Raw genomic sequence first — 16,037 nt, forward strand, 5'->3', positions numbered from 1 at the left:
TTCTCAGGAGTTGAAAGGATGCTTTTCCTACAAACTCTCCCTTCTCTTTATCTTATCTGCATGGAAAGTAAACAGAAAGTCCCCATTACCTCTCGATATCAGTGAGTCTGGAAGAGTCGCGGAATCCTTTGGCAAAAGGGTTGCTGTCAATTTTCAACTTGGTTATCTGGAAACACAGAAAAAAGCAACGCAACATGAAAACAGTGTTAAACTATGGCAGTGTACAAAGTGTTTGCCTATCCATTCTCCTGACCTCACCACTAGTTGTATCCATGTTCTTCATGTGTGTGCACAACTCTTGAGGTGCTGCAAAGCCATGTATATAATTCATACGAGAGCAGAAAGACCAAAGGGTACAGCAGGCTCAGATTTTGCATTACCCGGAGCAGGAGTAACCCACCCACATGAGGCATTATTGCTTCCAGACAACGCAAGTCAGGTAGCTTTTATCCATGAGAAAGCACAGCACCCTGCAAGCATCTGAGCCTCTCCAGTGGAGCTGCACATCAGCTATGTCCAAACTGGGGATAGCTGCCTGCAGACTTCAGCCCCATTTTTTTTCCTATTTTTTTTTTCAACTGTCATGCAAATATTCTCAGCCAGATTTACCTCCCATCACACAGGGGCAGTTTAGCTGGTTTTGCATGGAAAGATGGATGGGAAGGGAAGGGAAGGGAAGGGAAGGGAAGGGAAGGGAAGGGAAGGGTTAAAATAGTAACCCCATTAAAACAGTCAGTCCTAGAAAGCCAGATCTCTTGAAAGAAAAACTCCCCTCCCATCTTCAAATGCAGCCCTACAACTCTGAACACTTAGTCAGCCTTTACTTTTGCCAGAGCAACCACAGACCAGGACACCCTGTGGCACCAGGGATGCACTGAACTTTGCAGTGAAACTTCCCTGGAAGAGATGGGGGCTTCCACTGTGTTTCTGGGAACAGGAAAACACACCGTTGCCTTAGCAGTTTTCTAGCTGTTCAGTTAAAAAAAGTTTGGTGAGTAACACTTGAGAGAAGGACAAGGGGAAATGGCAGAACAAGGGGAAATGGTTTGAAGTTGAGGGAGGGAAGATTTAGGTTGGATGTCAGGGGGAAGTTCTTCACGTAGAGAGTGATGAGGTGCTGGAACAGCTGCCCAGAGAGGCTGTGGATGCCCCGTCCATCTCTGGAGGTGTTCAAGGCCAGGTTGGATGGGGCCCTGGGCAGCCTGGGCTGGTATTAAATGGGGAGGTTGGTGGCCCTGCCTCTGGCAGGGGGTTGGAGATTCCCTTCCAACCCTGGCCATTCTGTGATTCTGTGACAATCAAAACAGTATTTGGATTTACCATTTATGCTAAACAGCAAGTGGGAGTTATAGTTTTTCTTGGAGCAGAGGGACAACATGTGGTCTGACCTGAAGGGCAGCCACCAACTTCAGCTACAATTGATGAAAATCAACACTGCCTACTGAGCAGTGGTTTCAGCCCGACTTTCCTCAAAAAAAAAAAAAAAAAAAAAAAAAAAAAAAACCAGCCCCAAAACCCTGTGTCACAGAAGCTCCACTTTTTTCAAAGAATGGCCCTACGGACTCAAAAAGGAAAGGGTTCTTTTCCAAATCCTTAGACAATCACATTGCCATCAAGCCCATGGTTGTCCACTGGAGGCTGGTCAAATGGCACAGGACCCCAGAGTTGGCTGAGGTTTTGGGGCTGTTCTGCCTTGCAAACACTCTCAGGGACAACTATCCTCAACGCTAGCTTTGCAACAGCTCAGCAAGCCAGGTGCAGTGTCATCCACCTCCTGAGAAGCCTATGTGCCAGATTTGCAGCAATGCTGGGAAGAGCAGCAGGTTGCTGCCTCACGTATGGGGAACATTTTAGTGGCAGGACTTGAAAGCTACCTTGCAAAAAGACAAGCTCTAACTAGTTTGATTGACTTAGATCACTGGCACGCTGCGCCAAGTGTACTGCAGAATCGTGAGGATTTCTATTCATCTCTTGAGTGTATTTTCACCAATCATACTTCCATTTTCCCAATATTAAAAATTTGGTATGACATCACAAGAGAAACTTTTTGTATTCACCAAAGCCAGATGAGACTCGCAATCATTTATGGCCATATTTTTCCTGAGAGACTGTCTCACAAACAATCAGAGAACATCTGCTAGAAAGCATTTTAAAATGAAATTTGACCTACAATTCAACTCTGTGGCAGTGGTTTGACTGTTTAAATAAATGCATGCCCTTTAAATCTTAAATTATGAGATAGTTTGTTGAAAGTGTAATGTATTTAGCTTTTATCTAATAACCTCCAGAAATGTAATCAGCCCCTCCTTAAAACAGTTCTGAAAGAAATGGCAAAAATGAAAAAAGGCTCCATTTTCATTAGTCATAAATAAAATGACAGCATCAACCTCTAGGGGTTCCGGAGATGTTCCATTGAGAAATTTTCCAGGACTCGTTGCATGTTCTTTGGGAAGGTTAGTTTGGAAACATCTCTTACATAAATATCGATGGTAAACATAAATCTATCCTATAGAAATAAATGCAGGTTTAGCTAGCTTAGTGCCTCCTGTGTTCTACTAGTTTCTACAGAAAGCTAAAAGGAAAAAATCTACCCAAATGTTCAAACTAGATGTTTTTTGAGATTGTCGTGTGCTGAACCTGAGTCTACAGTCAAAACATCAGATGTTGGAGCCTTAAAGCTGGATGTGGGGTCTGTCACAAGAACTAACTGCTGCATCCACAGCTTATTTGAACCCTCATGCTGTAGCTTCATTTTGTCCATGGCACTTGGAAATGAGTTAGTATTTCTTTATATTAAGAAGCGCAGACTTCTTTAAGACAACAGTAGGTTCTTTGACTCCAGGATGCTGCCTGCCCACATGTTTGGACAGTACTTCTTAAATTTTTCTTAACTTGGGGGAATTAGAGATGGAAAGGGTTCTCTTTTTGAAATGCAGAAGACATTTATCCTTTTAAATACATTTTGAATCGCACTGAAGCCAACGACATGTTTCTACTGACTTAAATATTAAAGCTCTACCCACTGTTAAGTAAAGCCTCTGCTTTCCAATTGTTTATATACTTCCTAAAATTACTCATTAGCAATCCATTGTTTTGATCTCCTCCATTTTGTATACATTATTCACTGGCATGCAGATTGAAATTCAAACATCTGGATGTAATCTGGGCAGCCTCTGAAAAGCGTATCTCTGGGTGATTTCCTTTAGATTTGAGCCTTAAAGCTTTATCAGTCAACTTTTTAAACCCATGAAATCGTGACGTGCAAACCAGCGTATTGCGCAGCTAATTGCTCATGGCATGAAAGATCACTTTGAATAAAAATGGTTCCTTAATGAACTATAATTAGAAAAGGACAGAACGATAATATGCAAACTGCCTTGTATAGAAAGAAAGGAATAAAAATGAAAGCTCCTTTCATGTCATCTTTATTCCCGTGAATAATCCTTACGTCCCTTTGAAGTTAGCAGAACTATCTGTGTACATAAGGGTGACTTCTGAATATGAATGAAGCCAGCCAAAGCCACTGTTAGAATGGAAAGGTAGGTTCTATCAGAAACTTTCCTAGACGAGACTGGGGAAAAAGGGAATTTTTAGCAGGGTGGAATTTAACTGTATCTGTGCAAATTAGCAACTATACTCACCAATTGATTCTGGTAGGCTGTGACAGCAGTAAAAACTGTCTCTGGAAAGATAAATGTCCTGAACTCTTCGGATTTCAGATTTAACAAAGAAGCCGTGTGATCTTTCTTCTTAATGATGTGGACTCTTGGCTGGTACTTGTGCATGGAGTTTAAAATGATCTGCAAGAAAGAGTTACATGGCACTGCCCTGAGAGGAAGATTAACAAGACCCTTGAAGACTATAATTGAAGCCGTAGAAGAAGTTGAAGAGGTGGTTTCCTCTGCCTCCCATGTTACTGGTAAGCGTCCAGGAACATGAGTACCTATTCCTACAGATGAAATGTGTTACCTACCTGATCTTATTGCTTGTATGGGACCTAGTTTGCAGGTTTCACCTGCAAATGTGGGTATTTTATTCTTGAAAGTGTATGACCAAGCCCTAACGTTTACAAAATTATGCAGGTGCTGAGTGTAGAAAGCCAAGAATCACCCCCCCAAAAAATAAAAACCACTATTGCCAGCACAAACTGTCTGACCAAAAAATAAAACTTCCCAGATCTTTATATTGTAGCAAGCTTTTAAAGCAACCTACATGATAGATATTCTTCACCATAAACTACCAAGAAGGGAAACTAGGACAGAAACCCCAAATGACCAAGTTTTTCCATTTTGTCTCATTAATTCTTGTTTGTGGGCCCCCGAAATAATTCTAAACTTAATGTACCAACAAACCAATTCCAATGTTCACTGGCGTCAAACAGCGATTCCCATTTGCTTGAATTACCATGGGATGGAGGCCTTTTTGGCTGCCTCTAACCACAGCATTACAATATAAGAATTAAATACAGAGTTCGGCTTGCACCAGTCCTTGTTTTGGATATAATCACAGTCACAAGACTAAATTGGCAAAGGAGTGGGTGGTTCTATTTTACAGGGGCCATAACTACACTGCAGCCAGCTCTGTACATCTGGAATAGCTAATGTGCATTCCTTGGGAAGCGTTAACTTCAGCTGAAACACAGCAGAAGCAGGGCAGTACTTTGTGCTAGCTCAGTAAATAGGAAAGGTTGCATGTGCTCGTTTTTCCTCTGGGGCCAAATATTGCTATGACATGCACTGTGACTGCAGGGGTCACACAGGCTGCACTCAGTGGAGACTGCACAAAGGTACCACCTTAAAGCATCATTGGATGTGATGGGAACAACCTGGAGTAGCTGGCTGCATTGAGTGCTTACTGGTTATTCAGCATGAGCACAGGCCCCCGGCCATCCCATCTGCCCCCGTGCTGACACTTCAGGTGTGGAGGTGGCCAGAACAGGTCCTTTTAGGATTAGCAGGGGCCAGATGGACCTTGAGGGCAACTGGCTCCCACCGACGGCAGGTCAGTCACCAGAGGCAATCTGGATGCCAGCTGCAAAATCCTTAGAATTTGAGAACTGTGCTGGGAATCCACCTTCCACATTAGCTCAGGAAGAGTTGCTGGGCAAGGTTTGCTTTTTAAAAGCCTATAGGTTCCTAACTTCTGCCAGGTTAACTTTAAGAAACGCCTGGGCGTAACCGCCTGTGGCTGTTCTGAAATCCCAGCTTTCACAGTTGCCTGTGTTCACACCTCCATGTTTGCTTCTGCAAACGTTCATCTGTTTAAGTTTTGCTATCATAAATGCCAGAAAAGCAATTATGGTAATGTATACACTCATGATTCACCTCACCATAAACCAGAAATAATGCCACCACAATTGAGTGCAGCCAAAAGTCCCAGGAAAAAACAGCCAGTGCGAAAACCATCAGCAGAAATCCAAAAAATGTCATGCTCATCAGTGTATCACAAGCAGAAAGAAAGAGAAATTACTTGCTCCGCTGCAGAAATCCAGAGGCGAGAGCCACTTCCTTTCTCTGGTAAGGATATCTGCAAGTGTTTCCATGGTGCAAACTGTATGTCATGCACACAGAGATAAGACTTCTGCTTGATGCTTGGGGAGAAAATGTACATAGCTGTGGGGTTATGTGTGCTGCTGAAGATACACAGCAACAATGCTTGCCAACTCCAGAAGTCTCAGAATAAGAGAAAACAAACAAATGGTAAGGCAAACAAATGCCTCTCTTTTCTTCAGATTCCTTTTCAGGAAACTGAAGCACTCTACAAATAAAACACCGCAATTACCTTCACAACCAAAACTGTCTTCTGGATGATGGAGAAAGCAAGCCGCTAGAACAAACTGAAATTAGGCTGGTTCTAACTGCTGTACCCATAACTAGTATTTAAAGACAGATTTTAGGTCATTAAAGCTTCCTCAGGAAGCGACACGCCTCATCAAACGTAATTAACGTTATAGCAGGACAATTAAAAAGATCTCATCAGCAAAGCACAACTCTTTCAAACAGAAAGGCAAATTTTAAAGAGGCATTTCCATTCCTCCCTTGTCTTGGACCTCAGCAGCCCCATTTGCCATGCCACAGCAAACATCCTTTAAAGGCTTCAGAGGAAGAATTTGCTCCTTCATTCTATAGAGCATCCAGACATGACATTTACACAGCTTCATAAGGCAGCACATAAAACCTGACACCCTCATTTGGAACATAAAACACAGCAAAACACTAAAAAGGGAGTGCTCCACGATAGCATAATATCTGTCACACAAATCTCAACACAGGATCAAGCCTTCCAGGCTTATTCTTAACCAAATGTGCAAAACTTTTCCATTAACTTTGAAAGCCTTCCACCTCCGCCGCTTGGAAAGTGAACCGGCGGCCACACCTCACCCGCTGCAGGCCATGTTCCCCCGCTGCCTGCCTGCACAACACTGACATCTTGCTCTGTTATGTGTCCCTATTCCCGACAGCTTCGCAGACCGACTTCTTTTTTATACTCATCTGGGCTTCTGGGAACTGCACAGCTCCTAACTAGTGTGCGATACACTGCTTCAAGCCCTTTATTAGAGGCACACATGGCCCCTGTTATGATGAAAAATGCTTCTTTTTAAATGCGCACATATACTGCTCTATCATCACTCGGTGAAAGAGCCCACAAATCTTCAGCCTTGCCCTTCTACAGGCTATGAAATAAGAGGGGGGGAAAAAAGACAGCCTCTGCTAGTTCCTCTGCTAGGAAGGGAGCATTGCTGGGAACTGGATTCAAGAAAAATATATCCACACACGGAGCTTAACAAAGAACAACATATAGGCATCTAGCTGAGCGTTTTTTAAAGAAATTATTTTTTGGTTGCTTGTTTCTAGGAGGATTTTTAAATGCAAATGACTGTGATTCAATTTTTAGGTCTTGAAATGATCACAAGTCTTCTCTCAGATGAGAATTGTTAGCACCAAGTGCAGCTCCGGCGATTGGCTACCACCTCAGCCAGCCTGCAAAAGCAACAAGCAGCACTCTGTGGGGCCTTGCTGACACCATGGACACCCCTGTTGCTCTGCTTTACCAGTCAGTTACCTCCTAGCACGTGTCAGAGGTCAAAATGAGCCCCCTCATCCTGACACCTCGCTTACTGACCCTGCATTTAGACTCTTTCCTTTTAACTCCCCCATTCTCAGCCCATAAGCCCATCCACTTGGTTCCAGCTAGGTCTCGTGACACAAGGCTGGTACCAACAAGACCAAATTTCTTTTGGGGCCAGTTTTGTCCAGAGTGACAAGTGAATGCTGTGGTACGCTGACTTTCAGGCATCCCACAGTTATCTCAAGAGCTGTTGAGGCACATTTCATAATCCCATATTCCTTCTTGTGGTGTCTTTTCTGCTAACTCCACGCCCAACTTTGTGTTGAGTCTGGAGGTAAAAGAGTTCCTGTGGAAGAACCCAGCCCTAAGAGATGGCCTGCAATGAGAGGAATCTTCCAAGCACACAGGGACAAGCCTGCAAGCCAGTGTGGGTGGCTAAGCCTGCTGCCAAGTCTCAGCAAGGCAAAGGCAGGAGCACAAAGCTCAGTCCTCCCTTCTCTCCCTCACTGAAATGCTCAGCTCCACCCCAGGTGTTTCCCCATCCCCAATGGATGCGGTGGCAGAGCGCTGTTTCTCCAGGTCCTTTCCCCCAAGAAGTTACTCACGTGGCCATGCTGATCCAGCTCGTTGTTTGTGAGCTTCACCTTCTCAAACGACACCATCTGCTTCAGCAACTGCTCACCTGTGAACGGGGAGTCGGGGTGCACATACAGCCTGAAAGACACAGGGAAAAGGCCTCTGCATGAAAACTCGACTCACATAGGTACCATCTCCATAGGAGAATCCAAAGCAAGATTTTGCTTTCAAGATGTGGCATGGTTTCACAGCAGTAGGTTTCCTGAGAGCTCTGGGCAATACAGATCTGCTAGTACAGCAAGAAGCATGCGATCTGCCCAAATGAATGAATGCCATTAATGAAAGGCAGCAAAGCAGATGCCTGAAGTTGTTTAGTTCACAGGAACTGAATGAAGAATTCTGTGACCAAGTGCTAGATTGCTCCCTGGCCGTAGCTATTATTTTATCTAGTTATCTAAAATGGAGACATTAACTAACGGTCACTGTTGCTTCTTTTCCCAAATGAAAAATTGATCGTCTTTCCCCACAGCTGTACTAACAAGCACTTAAAATAACAATGACTGCGGCTCCAAGAGAAAAAACACAGTGTCATTAGAGAGATAATGGGGGAATGCAGATAAAAATGCATTTTTTCTTTATATGTAACATTAAGCCGTGATAATGATTTTAACCTGCATTCGATCACACGTTGGCTGTGGTGACGTGTGTTTATAAGAGGTTGAGGGCTGCGGTCCAGGACAGTGGTCTGACATGAAAGAAATTAATTGCAACTCTGTAATTAACAGCCCACAACCTAGGAAATTAAGCAGAAGAAAAGGAAGTAAGGAAGACATGTAGATAGAATGATATATACACTATGACTAGACGCAGTGCAAGTGCTGGCCTATTTAAAAACAATGATTTTATACGAATAATACGTTGATAAAAATGATTTAACTTGAAAGTGCTTTTGAGATAGCCAATTAAGGGCTGAATTAGAGCTTCAGCCAGTGCAAATCAGGCTGGTTCTGCTGCTGTCGGTGCGTGTTATCACTTGCAGAGGGCCTGGCTCTCTACAGACAGTGTTTTTGGCCACACCAAGAGATTCCCTCTATCATGCAGGGCTGAGATGCTGGCCAACAGAGAGAATTTGTTTGCTTTTTTTTTTTTTTTTCATTGAGCCATGATTCTAGTTAAGCAAAAGGAGAATAGAAAACCCTCAAAACGATGAGGCTTAGCTGCTTGAGGAACCATGCAGGTCCCTAATCAGCAAACAGCTGAGCCAAAGCCCCCTGAGGCACCGCTCTGCTGCTCCGAGGGAAAGAGATATGATCGTGGGCTCTCTGTTTTGCCAACAGAATCCACAAGGCACAGTCCTGCTGGTGAAACTGAAGCTTTACTGGCAAGGCTCGCTCCAGGCGGGCAGGATGTTTTCCTTCTCTTGATCCACAGCACCGCTCGGCTGGTGCAGCTGAACCCATGGGAGGGATGCTGTGCCAGCGAGCCCAACACACAGGGTCCTCCCTGCTCCCAGCTGTAGAGCAAAGCTCGTGAGGACATAACAGTGCGCCTGAAAACCTAAGATCTTTTATGAAAATCCACTTTGCTTTCCTGTATAAAACAGTCAAAACGTGAATTTTCGAAGCCTCAAATTACAGAAGGCAAAGAAAAAACAATCCTGACCATATCGCTTCCAGCCCCTGCATCTTTGCAGCCAGTCTCATGATTTTTTTTGGAGCCTGACTCCTAATTTTGCATGTCTGGATAGCTAATGCTGTTTACTGTGATCACAGAGCATCAGGCTCAGCAAGGTTTGGCTAATTGGGACCAAAAAGCCAAACTATTTCAAATATGCACTTGGGGAGCGAGTCAGGATTGTTGTGTGCCTACAAGCCGAGCACCATTGTTTTATGCCATACAGAGTTAATGGCTGGCACAGCACTCATGCTGTGAACGAGTTAGCAACGAGCTAGCAAGGAAGAAGCAGAAGGATTGGCACCCCAATAGTGGTTAGGCACACGTGTAATAAACCTGGCTTTTCCATGCTGATGCACCGCATGCCTCCAATCCCGCTGCACGCGTGGCTCCACCTGGCTGACCGCACCTCCCTGCACGCTTCTCCTGCAGCCTGACCCTGTAGCAGAGGGCTCAGAGCTAAATGCATTGCCCTCTGAGGCAGGGAAAGCAGGGTGGATTAGAGAAATAAACGCGCGCATTCCTGCGCTGCACACAAAACAACCCCAGAGCTGCGTGAGCTCTGCTGCCCACGGCCGGATGCGGGGATCGCTCTCCCGAGCTCACTGCAGCTTCAGGAGCCTTATTTGGTTGTGAATTTGCTCCACGGTGTTTCATGATACAGCCCAGGTTTGGGTACGGTTTCCTTCTCGCATAGTTGGGAGTGCTGCAGAGCTCTGCTTCTGTTTAGCTTAGCAGCTGTTCTGGTCCTACAAGCCCTAAAGCTTCTATGCATGTTGCTTTTAATTACATCTGTGTCCCAAACAGATAATTTTCAAAGTACAGTGCCTTTAAAAAGTTTCCCCCGTAAGCATGCAAACACTACAATGCCAATAAATAAATGATGATGGGCAGCTTACTGCAGCCAAATAAAATACGCAGACGGAAGTGTGTGTGGTGGGGGGGGGATGAGAGAAAAGAACTTTATAAGTGAAAGAAAGGGGATGAAAAAGAAGAGGGGCAAACAAATGTACATGCTGAAACTTATGAAACTGATGATTCTTTCTCAAAGCCTCAGCAATGTGGAAGAACAAACATGAAGTATCACACAGGAATTCTATTTCCAGATAGCAGCCTAGCAGATTGACAAAGGACTCTCTGAAAAGTAGCTGTATTCAAGTGATCGTTGCAGCACAAACTTGTCTGACAGCAGGAAGGCAGGGATATTACTGCTTCTTGCAGCAAGTTCCCTGAAGGGCTCATCTTTCAGAGGGAATCACAGCGTACTGTTCAGTTCTGAGGAAGGCTGGCTTAGCGCTGAAAGTTAGTTTTATAATAAGAAAGAGCAGAGCAACTCACAGGTTTGCTTCTGCAGAGCCTTTCAGGTAGGCATAAGGGGAGTCCTGAGCAATCCTCAGGTTGCAGTGGTACCCACACAGATATGGGACCTGCTCAGGTGAGGGGGGACACAGCCGTGTGCCTGGGGGTGTGAGAGATTGCTGCTGGCAGGGCTACTCTTATCACAGCAGGAGCAGATCCATTCAGGATGGGAATGGTGCTGCTTTCTGCTTGAGCAGGATGGAGGCCTCCTACCTCAAAAGTGGTACCAGCACTCTGCCAGCAGCATCGGTAATGCAAACAGCAGCATGCTCCACCTCTTGCCAAGCTTTCCTTACCGAATAATTTAAAGAGCAGAAAGTGCATGTACATGGCACCGTGCATACAAAGGAGAAGGAACCTGTGTCTGCCATCAGCCTGTTGGCTGAACATCCTGAAAACGAAATGAGATGTGCAGCAGAGGTACACGTTTGTACAGAGGAGCACTGACCCAACAGGAACCTTACAGAGCTGCCACCAGACAGTGGTAATTAATGTTAAATTCCAGCAAGGTTTGACCCCAGCCCTATAGCAGCTAGCAGGAAAGGAGTTGCTCATTATTTCAAAGGATCGGTCTCTTATCTTATACTCTTGTGAATATTTCTCCATTGAGCCAGTTCATGTGTGGATCAGCAGCCTATGTAAGGGTACCCCAAAAGCAAATGCTAAAGGGAGAAGCCTGCCCTGAAACTATTTCTGTCCTTCCCCTATTTTTTCTTTTGATGCTGACTCCTTTGGAGCAGGACCCATGTATTTTCCGTGGGGTTTGATCAGTGCCCATTACAGTACCCCAGATGAAGCCCTCTGACGCCAACCACGCTGCAGGAAGGAGCTTTTGGCCACGAAAACAAAGCTGCCATAACTCCTGGGTTACTGCTTTAATAACAGCTTCTCCCTGCACGCCTCCTGCGTACTTCCCCGAGCCGCCTTCAGAGATGAGCAGTCAGCAGGATTTCAGCGGAGCTGCTCCAACAAGGAAATCTCTCAGCCTTCGGTCCCCAAACCCATCCAAACAAAGCGCTGCCACTCCTTCCTTCACTCCTAACGTCTCTCTCTCTAATAAGCAAGATCTCAGCCCCGGGCTGAGGCACCTGGCGCTGCCCTCGATGCCTGCATGGAGCCAGGCATCACCCCCGTACAGCCGCAGCTCCGGCTGAGCAGCGCCGGTCACGTTGTGATCCCATGCCGTGCAGGGGATGAGCCACAGAACTGCTGCACTCTGCCCGGAACGGCCGCTTCCCCGTGCAGGGAGGAGTCATATTTATCAACAGCAGTAAGGGAATGCTCACGGAGATTCGTTTCCTACAGCATTTTGCTTCTGTATGGAAGAGGTGTTGGTGTGGAGAAAACAGCTTCATTTGTCGGTGGGTTTGTTTTTGTTTTTGTCCCCTAAAGTCTCAAGGTCTGCTACAGATCCTCAATAAGAAACCCTCTGTGCCATAGGACTGACCCACGCTTTGCTTGTTCTGTAAGGGACAACTAAAGAGTGGTCAGTAAGCACTGGACATGTTTTTAAGAAATAATGTAATGCCAAACATAAGCAGTGCTGCGCTGTAACGTGGCATCGCCGCCGGATTTGGATAGCGTTAAATTACAAGGTCAGACATAGCGGGAAGGGCAGAACAAACCCAGGGACAAAGCAATGGGTTTTTGAAATTTTTTTCTGATCTGAATTGAGGTAAACTTCATTTAAAAATACATATAGACATAAACGAGCCTTCAGCCAGCAGCTTCCTTTAGAAACGCACGCAAATACGCAAGAGCTTTTGGCCAAACCCCGTTCAGCTTCGAACACTGGGTATAAATCAGCCCTCAAGCAAAGATCTGAGGCCCCACTCTGCACCACAGAAATTAATCAGAGTTCTGAGATCGAGTTTGTCGGGCACGGACTCGAGCTCTCAGAGCGCTGTTTGCAAACGGCATCAAAGATTAACAGCAGGTATTTCAGGAAGGAGGGGGGGGGGGGGAGGGTAATGAATAAATAAAGGGAAGAGAAGGGAAGAAATGCAGCTGCAGAGCCCACAAACCTTGCTGGGAGCGGAGGGTCGGCTTTCCCAGCCACCAGCCAGGAGGAGCGGTGGTAGGCATATCTGTATCTCTTATTGTCCACCGGAACGATATCCATTAGCACGATGTACTTGGCTTCAGGATCCACCCCCGAGAAAGAAACCCTGATCGTGGGAAACATCCTCCTGGAAGAGAGGAAAGCAGGAAATAAATATGGGACAGGGGACAGAATGAAGCGCTTCAGAAAAGCTGCTACGAAGGAAATCTCTGTTCAAATCTCCTAGAAAAAAAATAAAATAAAATGAAAGCATCTACCAATATTGCTACAGCGTGACAGAAATTGCATCCTGTGCACCTCTGCAATATGCACAGAAGTGCTGCTTGAAGTTCAAACGATTTCTTTAAAGCAAAAGGAGAAATGGCAAAAGTGAAAAAGTAAAGGAGACAACGATTACTGCCTGGTTATTAACAGAACGCTGTGCTTCCAAAAAATCGTTGCGCCAAAGAAATACTGATTCAGATCTATTTTTAATGAGATACATGCTGGAGCTAGAGCAGTAACACAGCACTTAATTCAGCAAACACGCTCACTGATCTTAGATGCATTCCTACAATATTTCTGAGAGGCGTTTTGAGAATTCAGCTCTCCCTTCGGCATTAACATTTTGACAAATTTCACAGTTTTTTCAGTGTAAGCTTTTTGCCGTGGACCAGAAACAGCTTTAAACAACTTTCGACATATATATATATATATATATTTTAAATGAGCTTCAAATTCCAGATTTTATATATCCGTTGGGGTTATTTTTTTAACAGACACTGGTGCGGAGCCGTTCCTTAGAGAAACAGTCAGCAAACTCGGTTCCGAACGAGTCGCTTCGGGACCAACCCCGAGCAGACGCCCGGCTCCCCCGCGCAGCCAAACCAACACGAAAACATCCCTGGAAAAACGGTTTGAAGCGACAGCAAAGCCTGGAGTCCTTCTGCGCACTAATTTACAAACGAGAGCGGGGATAATCCCCGCTTTCCGTGCCATGTCCGTGCCGGCACAGCCCCGCACTCACAGCCGGGAGCCCGGCGCAGCTGCGTGCGGGCAGCTCCGGGCACAACCAAAGCTCCACCGCACCGCACGGCTCTCCCTTTGCGCACCCCGCAGCGCAGCGCGCGCTGCTCTCACTCCTATTCGCGCTGCGCTCCCGGGTCACAGCCGGGAGCTGGGACTTTTTTCATCTTTATTTCCCCCCCCACCCCCTTTATTTTTCAAATTTCTCTCTTTTGCTTCTTTTTATCACTGCAACTCTTCCCCTTCCCTCCCCCCCCGGCGCTGCTGTCGGGCCGCCGCCAGCCGTACCTGCCGGACTTGGTGATGATCATCTCCGTGCCCAGCTCGTGAAACTTGTCCCACAGCTCCTTGGTCTCCAGGCTGCAGGAGATTTTGGCCATCTCCTCGCTGGGGATGATGGGGGTGGTGGGGATGAGGGGCTCGGTACACAGGGCCGAGGGGCTGCCGCTGAAGTCCCCGTGGGGCTCCAGGCCGGACAGATCGCTCAGAGGCTGCGCGCAGGAGGACTTCTCAACGAATTGCTCTGCGGGGTTCGGGGGAAAGGAGACAGTGAGGGGACGTTGAGCCGGGCTGGCTACCGGCAAAAAGAGCTTTCCAAAAAGGAGGCATTTCTAGCTCGGTCGGGCCCCTCCTTCCAGCGCTCCCGCAGAGCCGCGCTGCTCCTCCGGCTGGTGATTTGAGCTAGAATATGGGGAGGCTGGCTCCAGCCCTTCATCCACCCCAAAAAAGGGGAAGGATGCCCGGAGCCGACCCCGGCTGTGGGGCGCGACGGCTGAGGGCGGCCCCGGAGTGAGACTGGAAAGGGGATTTCCCCCAAATCTCCGGGTAATAGAAGCCGGGGTACAGACAGTCGTTTTGCTTAGATTTCTAAGTGAATGGCGTGGGGAAATGGGTTAAAAAAGTTTGAAAAACGATAAAGCGAAGGTTTCTAAAAATAAAATAAAATAATAGTAATCATAAAGAGAGAGAGAGAGAGAGAGAGAGAGAGAGAGAAATAGCCAAGCTTAGCCCGCTTAAATGTTCCCAACAGGAGCACTGTGGCACAGCCGGCCTGCACCGTGCCTCACAAGCAAAGAAATAAAGTTCGCGATGGATCCCCGGAATACCCGGGCGGGGGACTCGGGGGGAACGCACAGAGAGCGGCCCTTCCCGGCCCCCAGCCCAACGTTCACGTCGGGCAGTGGCCCTGCGAGCGCGATGCTGATTTCTTGTACAGCTCTGCGCTCTCTTGGATCCGCGCAAGGGACGCACACAGATCGGAGAGAGCGGTACAGGCGTCTTTTTAATATCCGTCAGGAACGGGAATGCGGGCGATCGCAGAGAAGCCAAATCGCTCACCCGAAAGTCACCCGGAATCGCCAGAAACACCCCTCACTCCCGGCCCGGGTGCCGCAGGCTGCCGCTGCCGCTCGGAGCCCGCAGCGAGCGCTGGGAGCGAGGGGCTTTGAGGGCTGCGGGCAGTTTTGTCCATCCCTGTGTACCCCGGGGCTTCTTTTCTTTGACTTTGAGAACCATGGGTCATTCGCTTTGCATATTTAAGCGCTTTATGTCGCAGCAGAAGACGGAAACGCTGCTACCTCGGAGTGTGAGATTATTCTACGAATAGCGAAACCCGAGAAAGAAAAACAGCGGAATGGAACACGGAGGGACCCACGAAAGGGGTTGCGCTCCGAGCAGCCTCTCTCGAAAGCGACGAAAAAAAGACAGAAGCGGCTTTGGCGGAGCGGTTCTCCGCAGGGAGCCTGGAAGAGGCAGAGCCGGGCCGGAGCGTGGGCCGGGTCCCGTTCACCCACCGCCCCGCCGCCCACCTGCGCTCGCCGCCCGCCCACCCGCTCTCACCCAGCGGCTTGATGGTGCTCTCGGCGGCCTCCTTGTCCTTGGAGCTGCCGCTCGACATCAGGGCGGCGATGGAGAAGGCGTTGGCCCGCGACGAGAGCTGCGGCTTCGGGGGCGGTGTGTACTCCATGGCGAGCCCCGCCGGGGCGGCTCGGCTCCGCTATTCTCCCCTCTGTCCCGTCCCGTCCCGTCCCGTCCCGTCGCAGCGGCTCTCTGCAGCCGGGCCCGCGCTCTCCCGCGCCTTAACGCGCGGCCGCCGAGATGCTATCGGCCGGCGGCCAATCGGCGGCGGGACACGTCAAGGGCCCCGGGCTCGGCGCGGCCGCGGAGGAGGGGGCGGAGGCGGGAGGAGGAGGAGGATGGAGCAGGAGGAGGATGCGGGAGGAGGAGGAAGAGGAGGAGGAGGAGGGGTGGGCAGGGGGCGGCCGTCCCCGCGCTCTTTCCGCGGGCGCTGAGC

The 16,037-nt window shown here is 47.7% G+C and overlaps 1 protein-coding gene across 1 annotated transcript in view; it reads right to left on the reverse strand.

Moving 5' to 3' along the window:
• TBX20 (T-box transcription factor 20) overlaps positions 1-15,710 on the reverse strand; it is a 31,611-nt gene extending 15,901 nt beyond the window's left edge. Inside the window, exons 1-6 of the mRNA XM_042817314.1 lie at positions 15,584-15,710; positions 14,033-14,267; positions 12,702-12,866; positions 7,674-7,782; positions 3,642-3,800; positions 90-166 (exon numbers count right to left, since the gene is read on the reverse strand). Of these exons, the coding sequence (XP_042673248.1) occupies positions 90-166; positions 3,642-3,800; positions 7,674-7,782; positions 12,702-12,866; positions 14,033-14,267; positions 15,584-15,710 (872 nt within the window). The remainder of the gene's footprint in view (positions 1-89; positions 167-3,641; positions 3,801-7,673; positions 7,783-12,701; positions 12,867-14,032; positions 14,268-15,583) is intronic.
• Positions 15,711-16,037: the final 327 nt, after the last annotated feature.

Source organism: Centrocercus urophasianus, unplaced genomic scaffold (genome assembly GCF_019232065.1).
Source record: "Centrocercus urophasianus isolate 14NV4802_14NV808 unplaced genomic scaffold, USGS_Curo_1.0 seq_16, whole genome shotgun sequence".
NCBI classification, from domain to species: domain Eukaryota; kingdom Metazoa; phylum Chordata; class Aves; order Galliformes; family Phasianidae; genus Centrocercus; species Centrocercus urophasianus.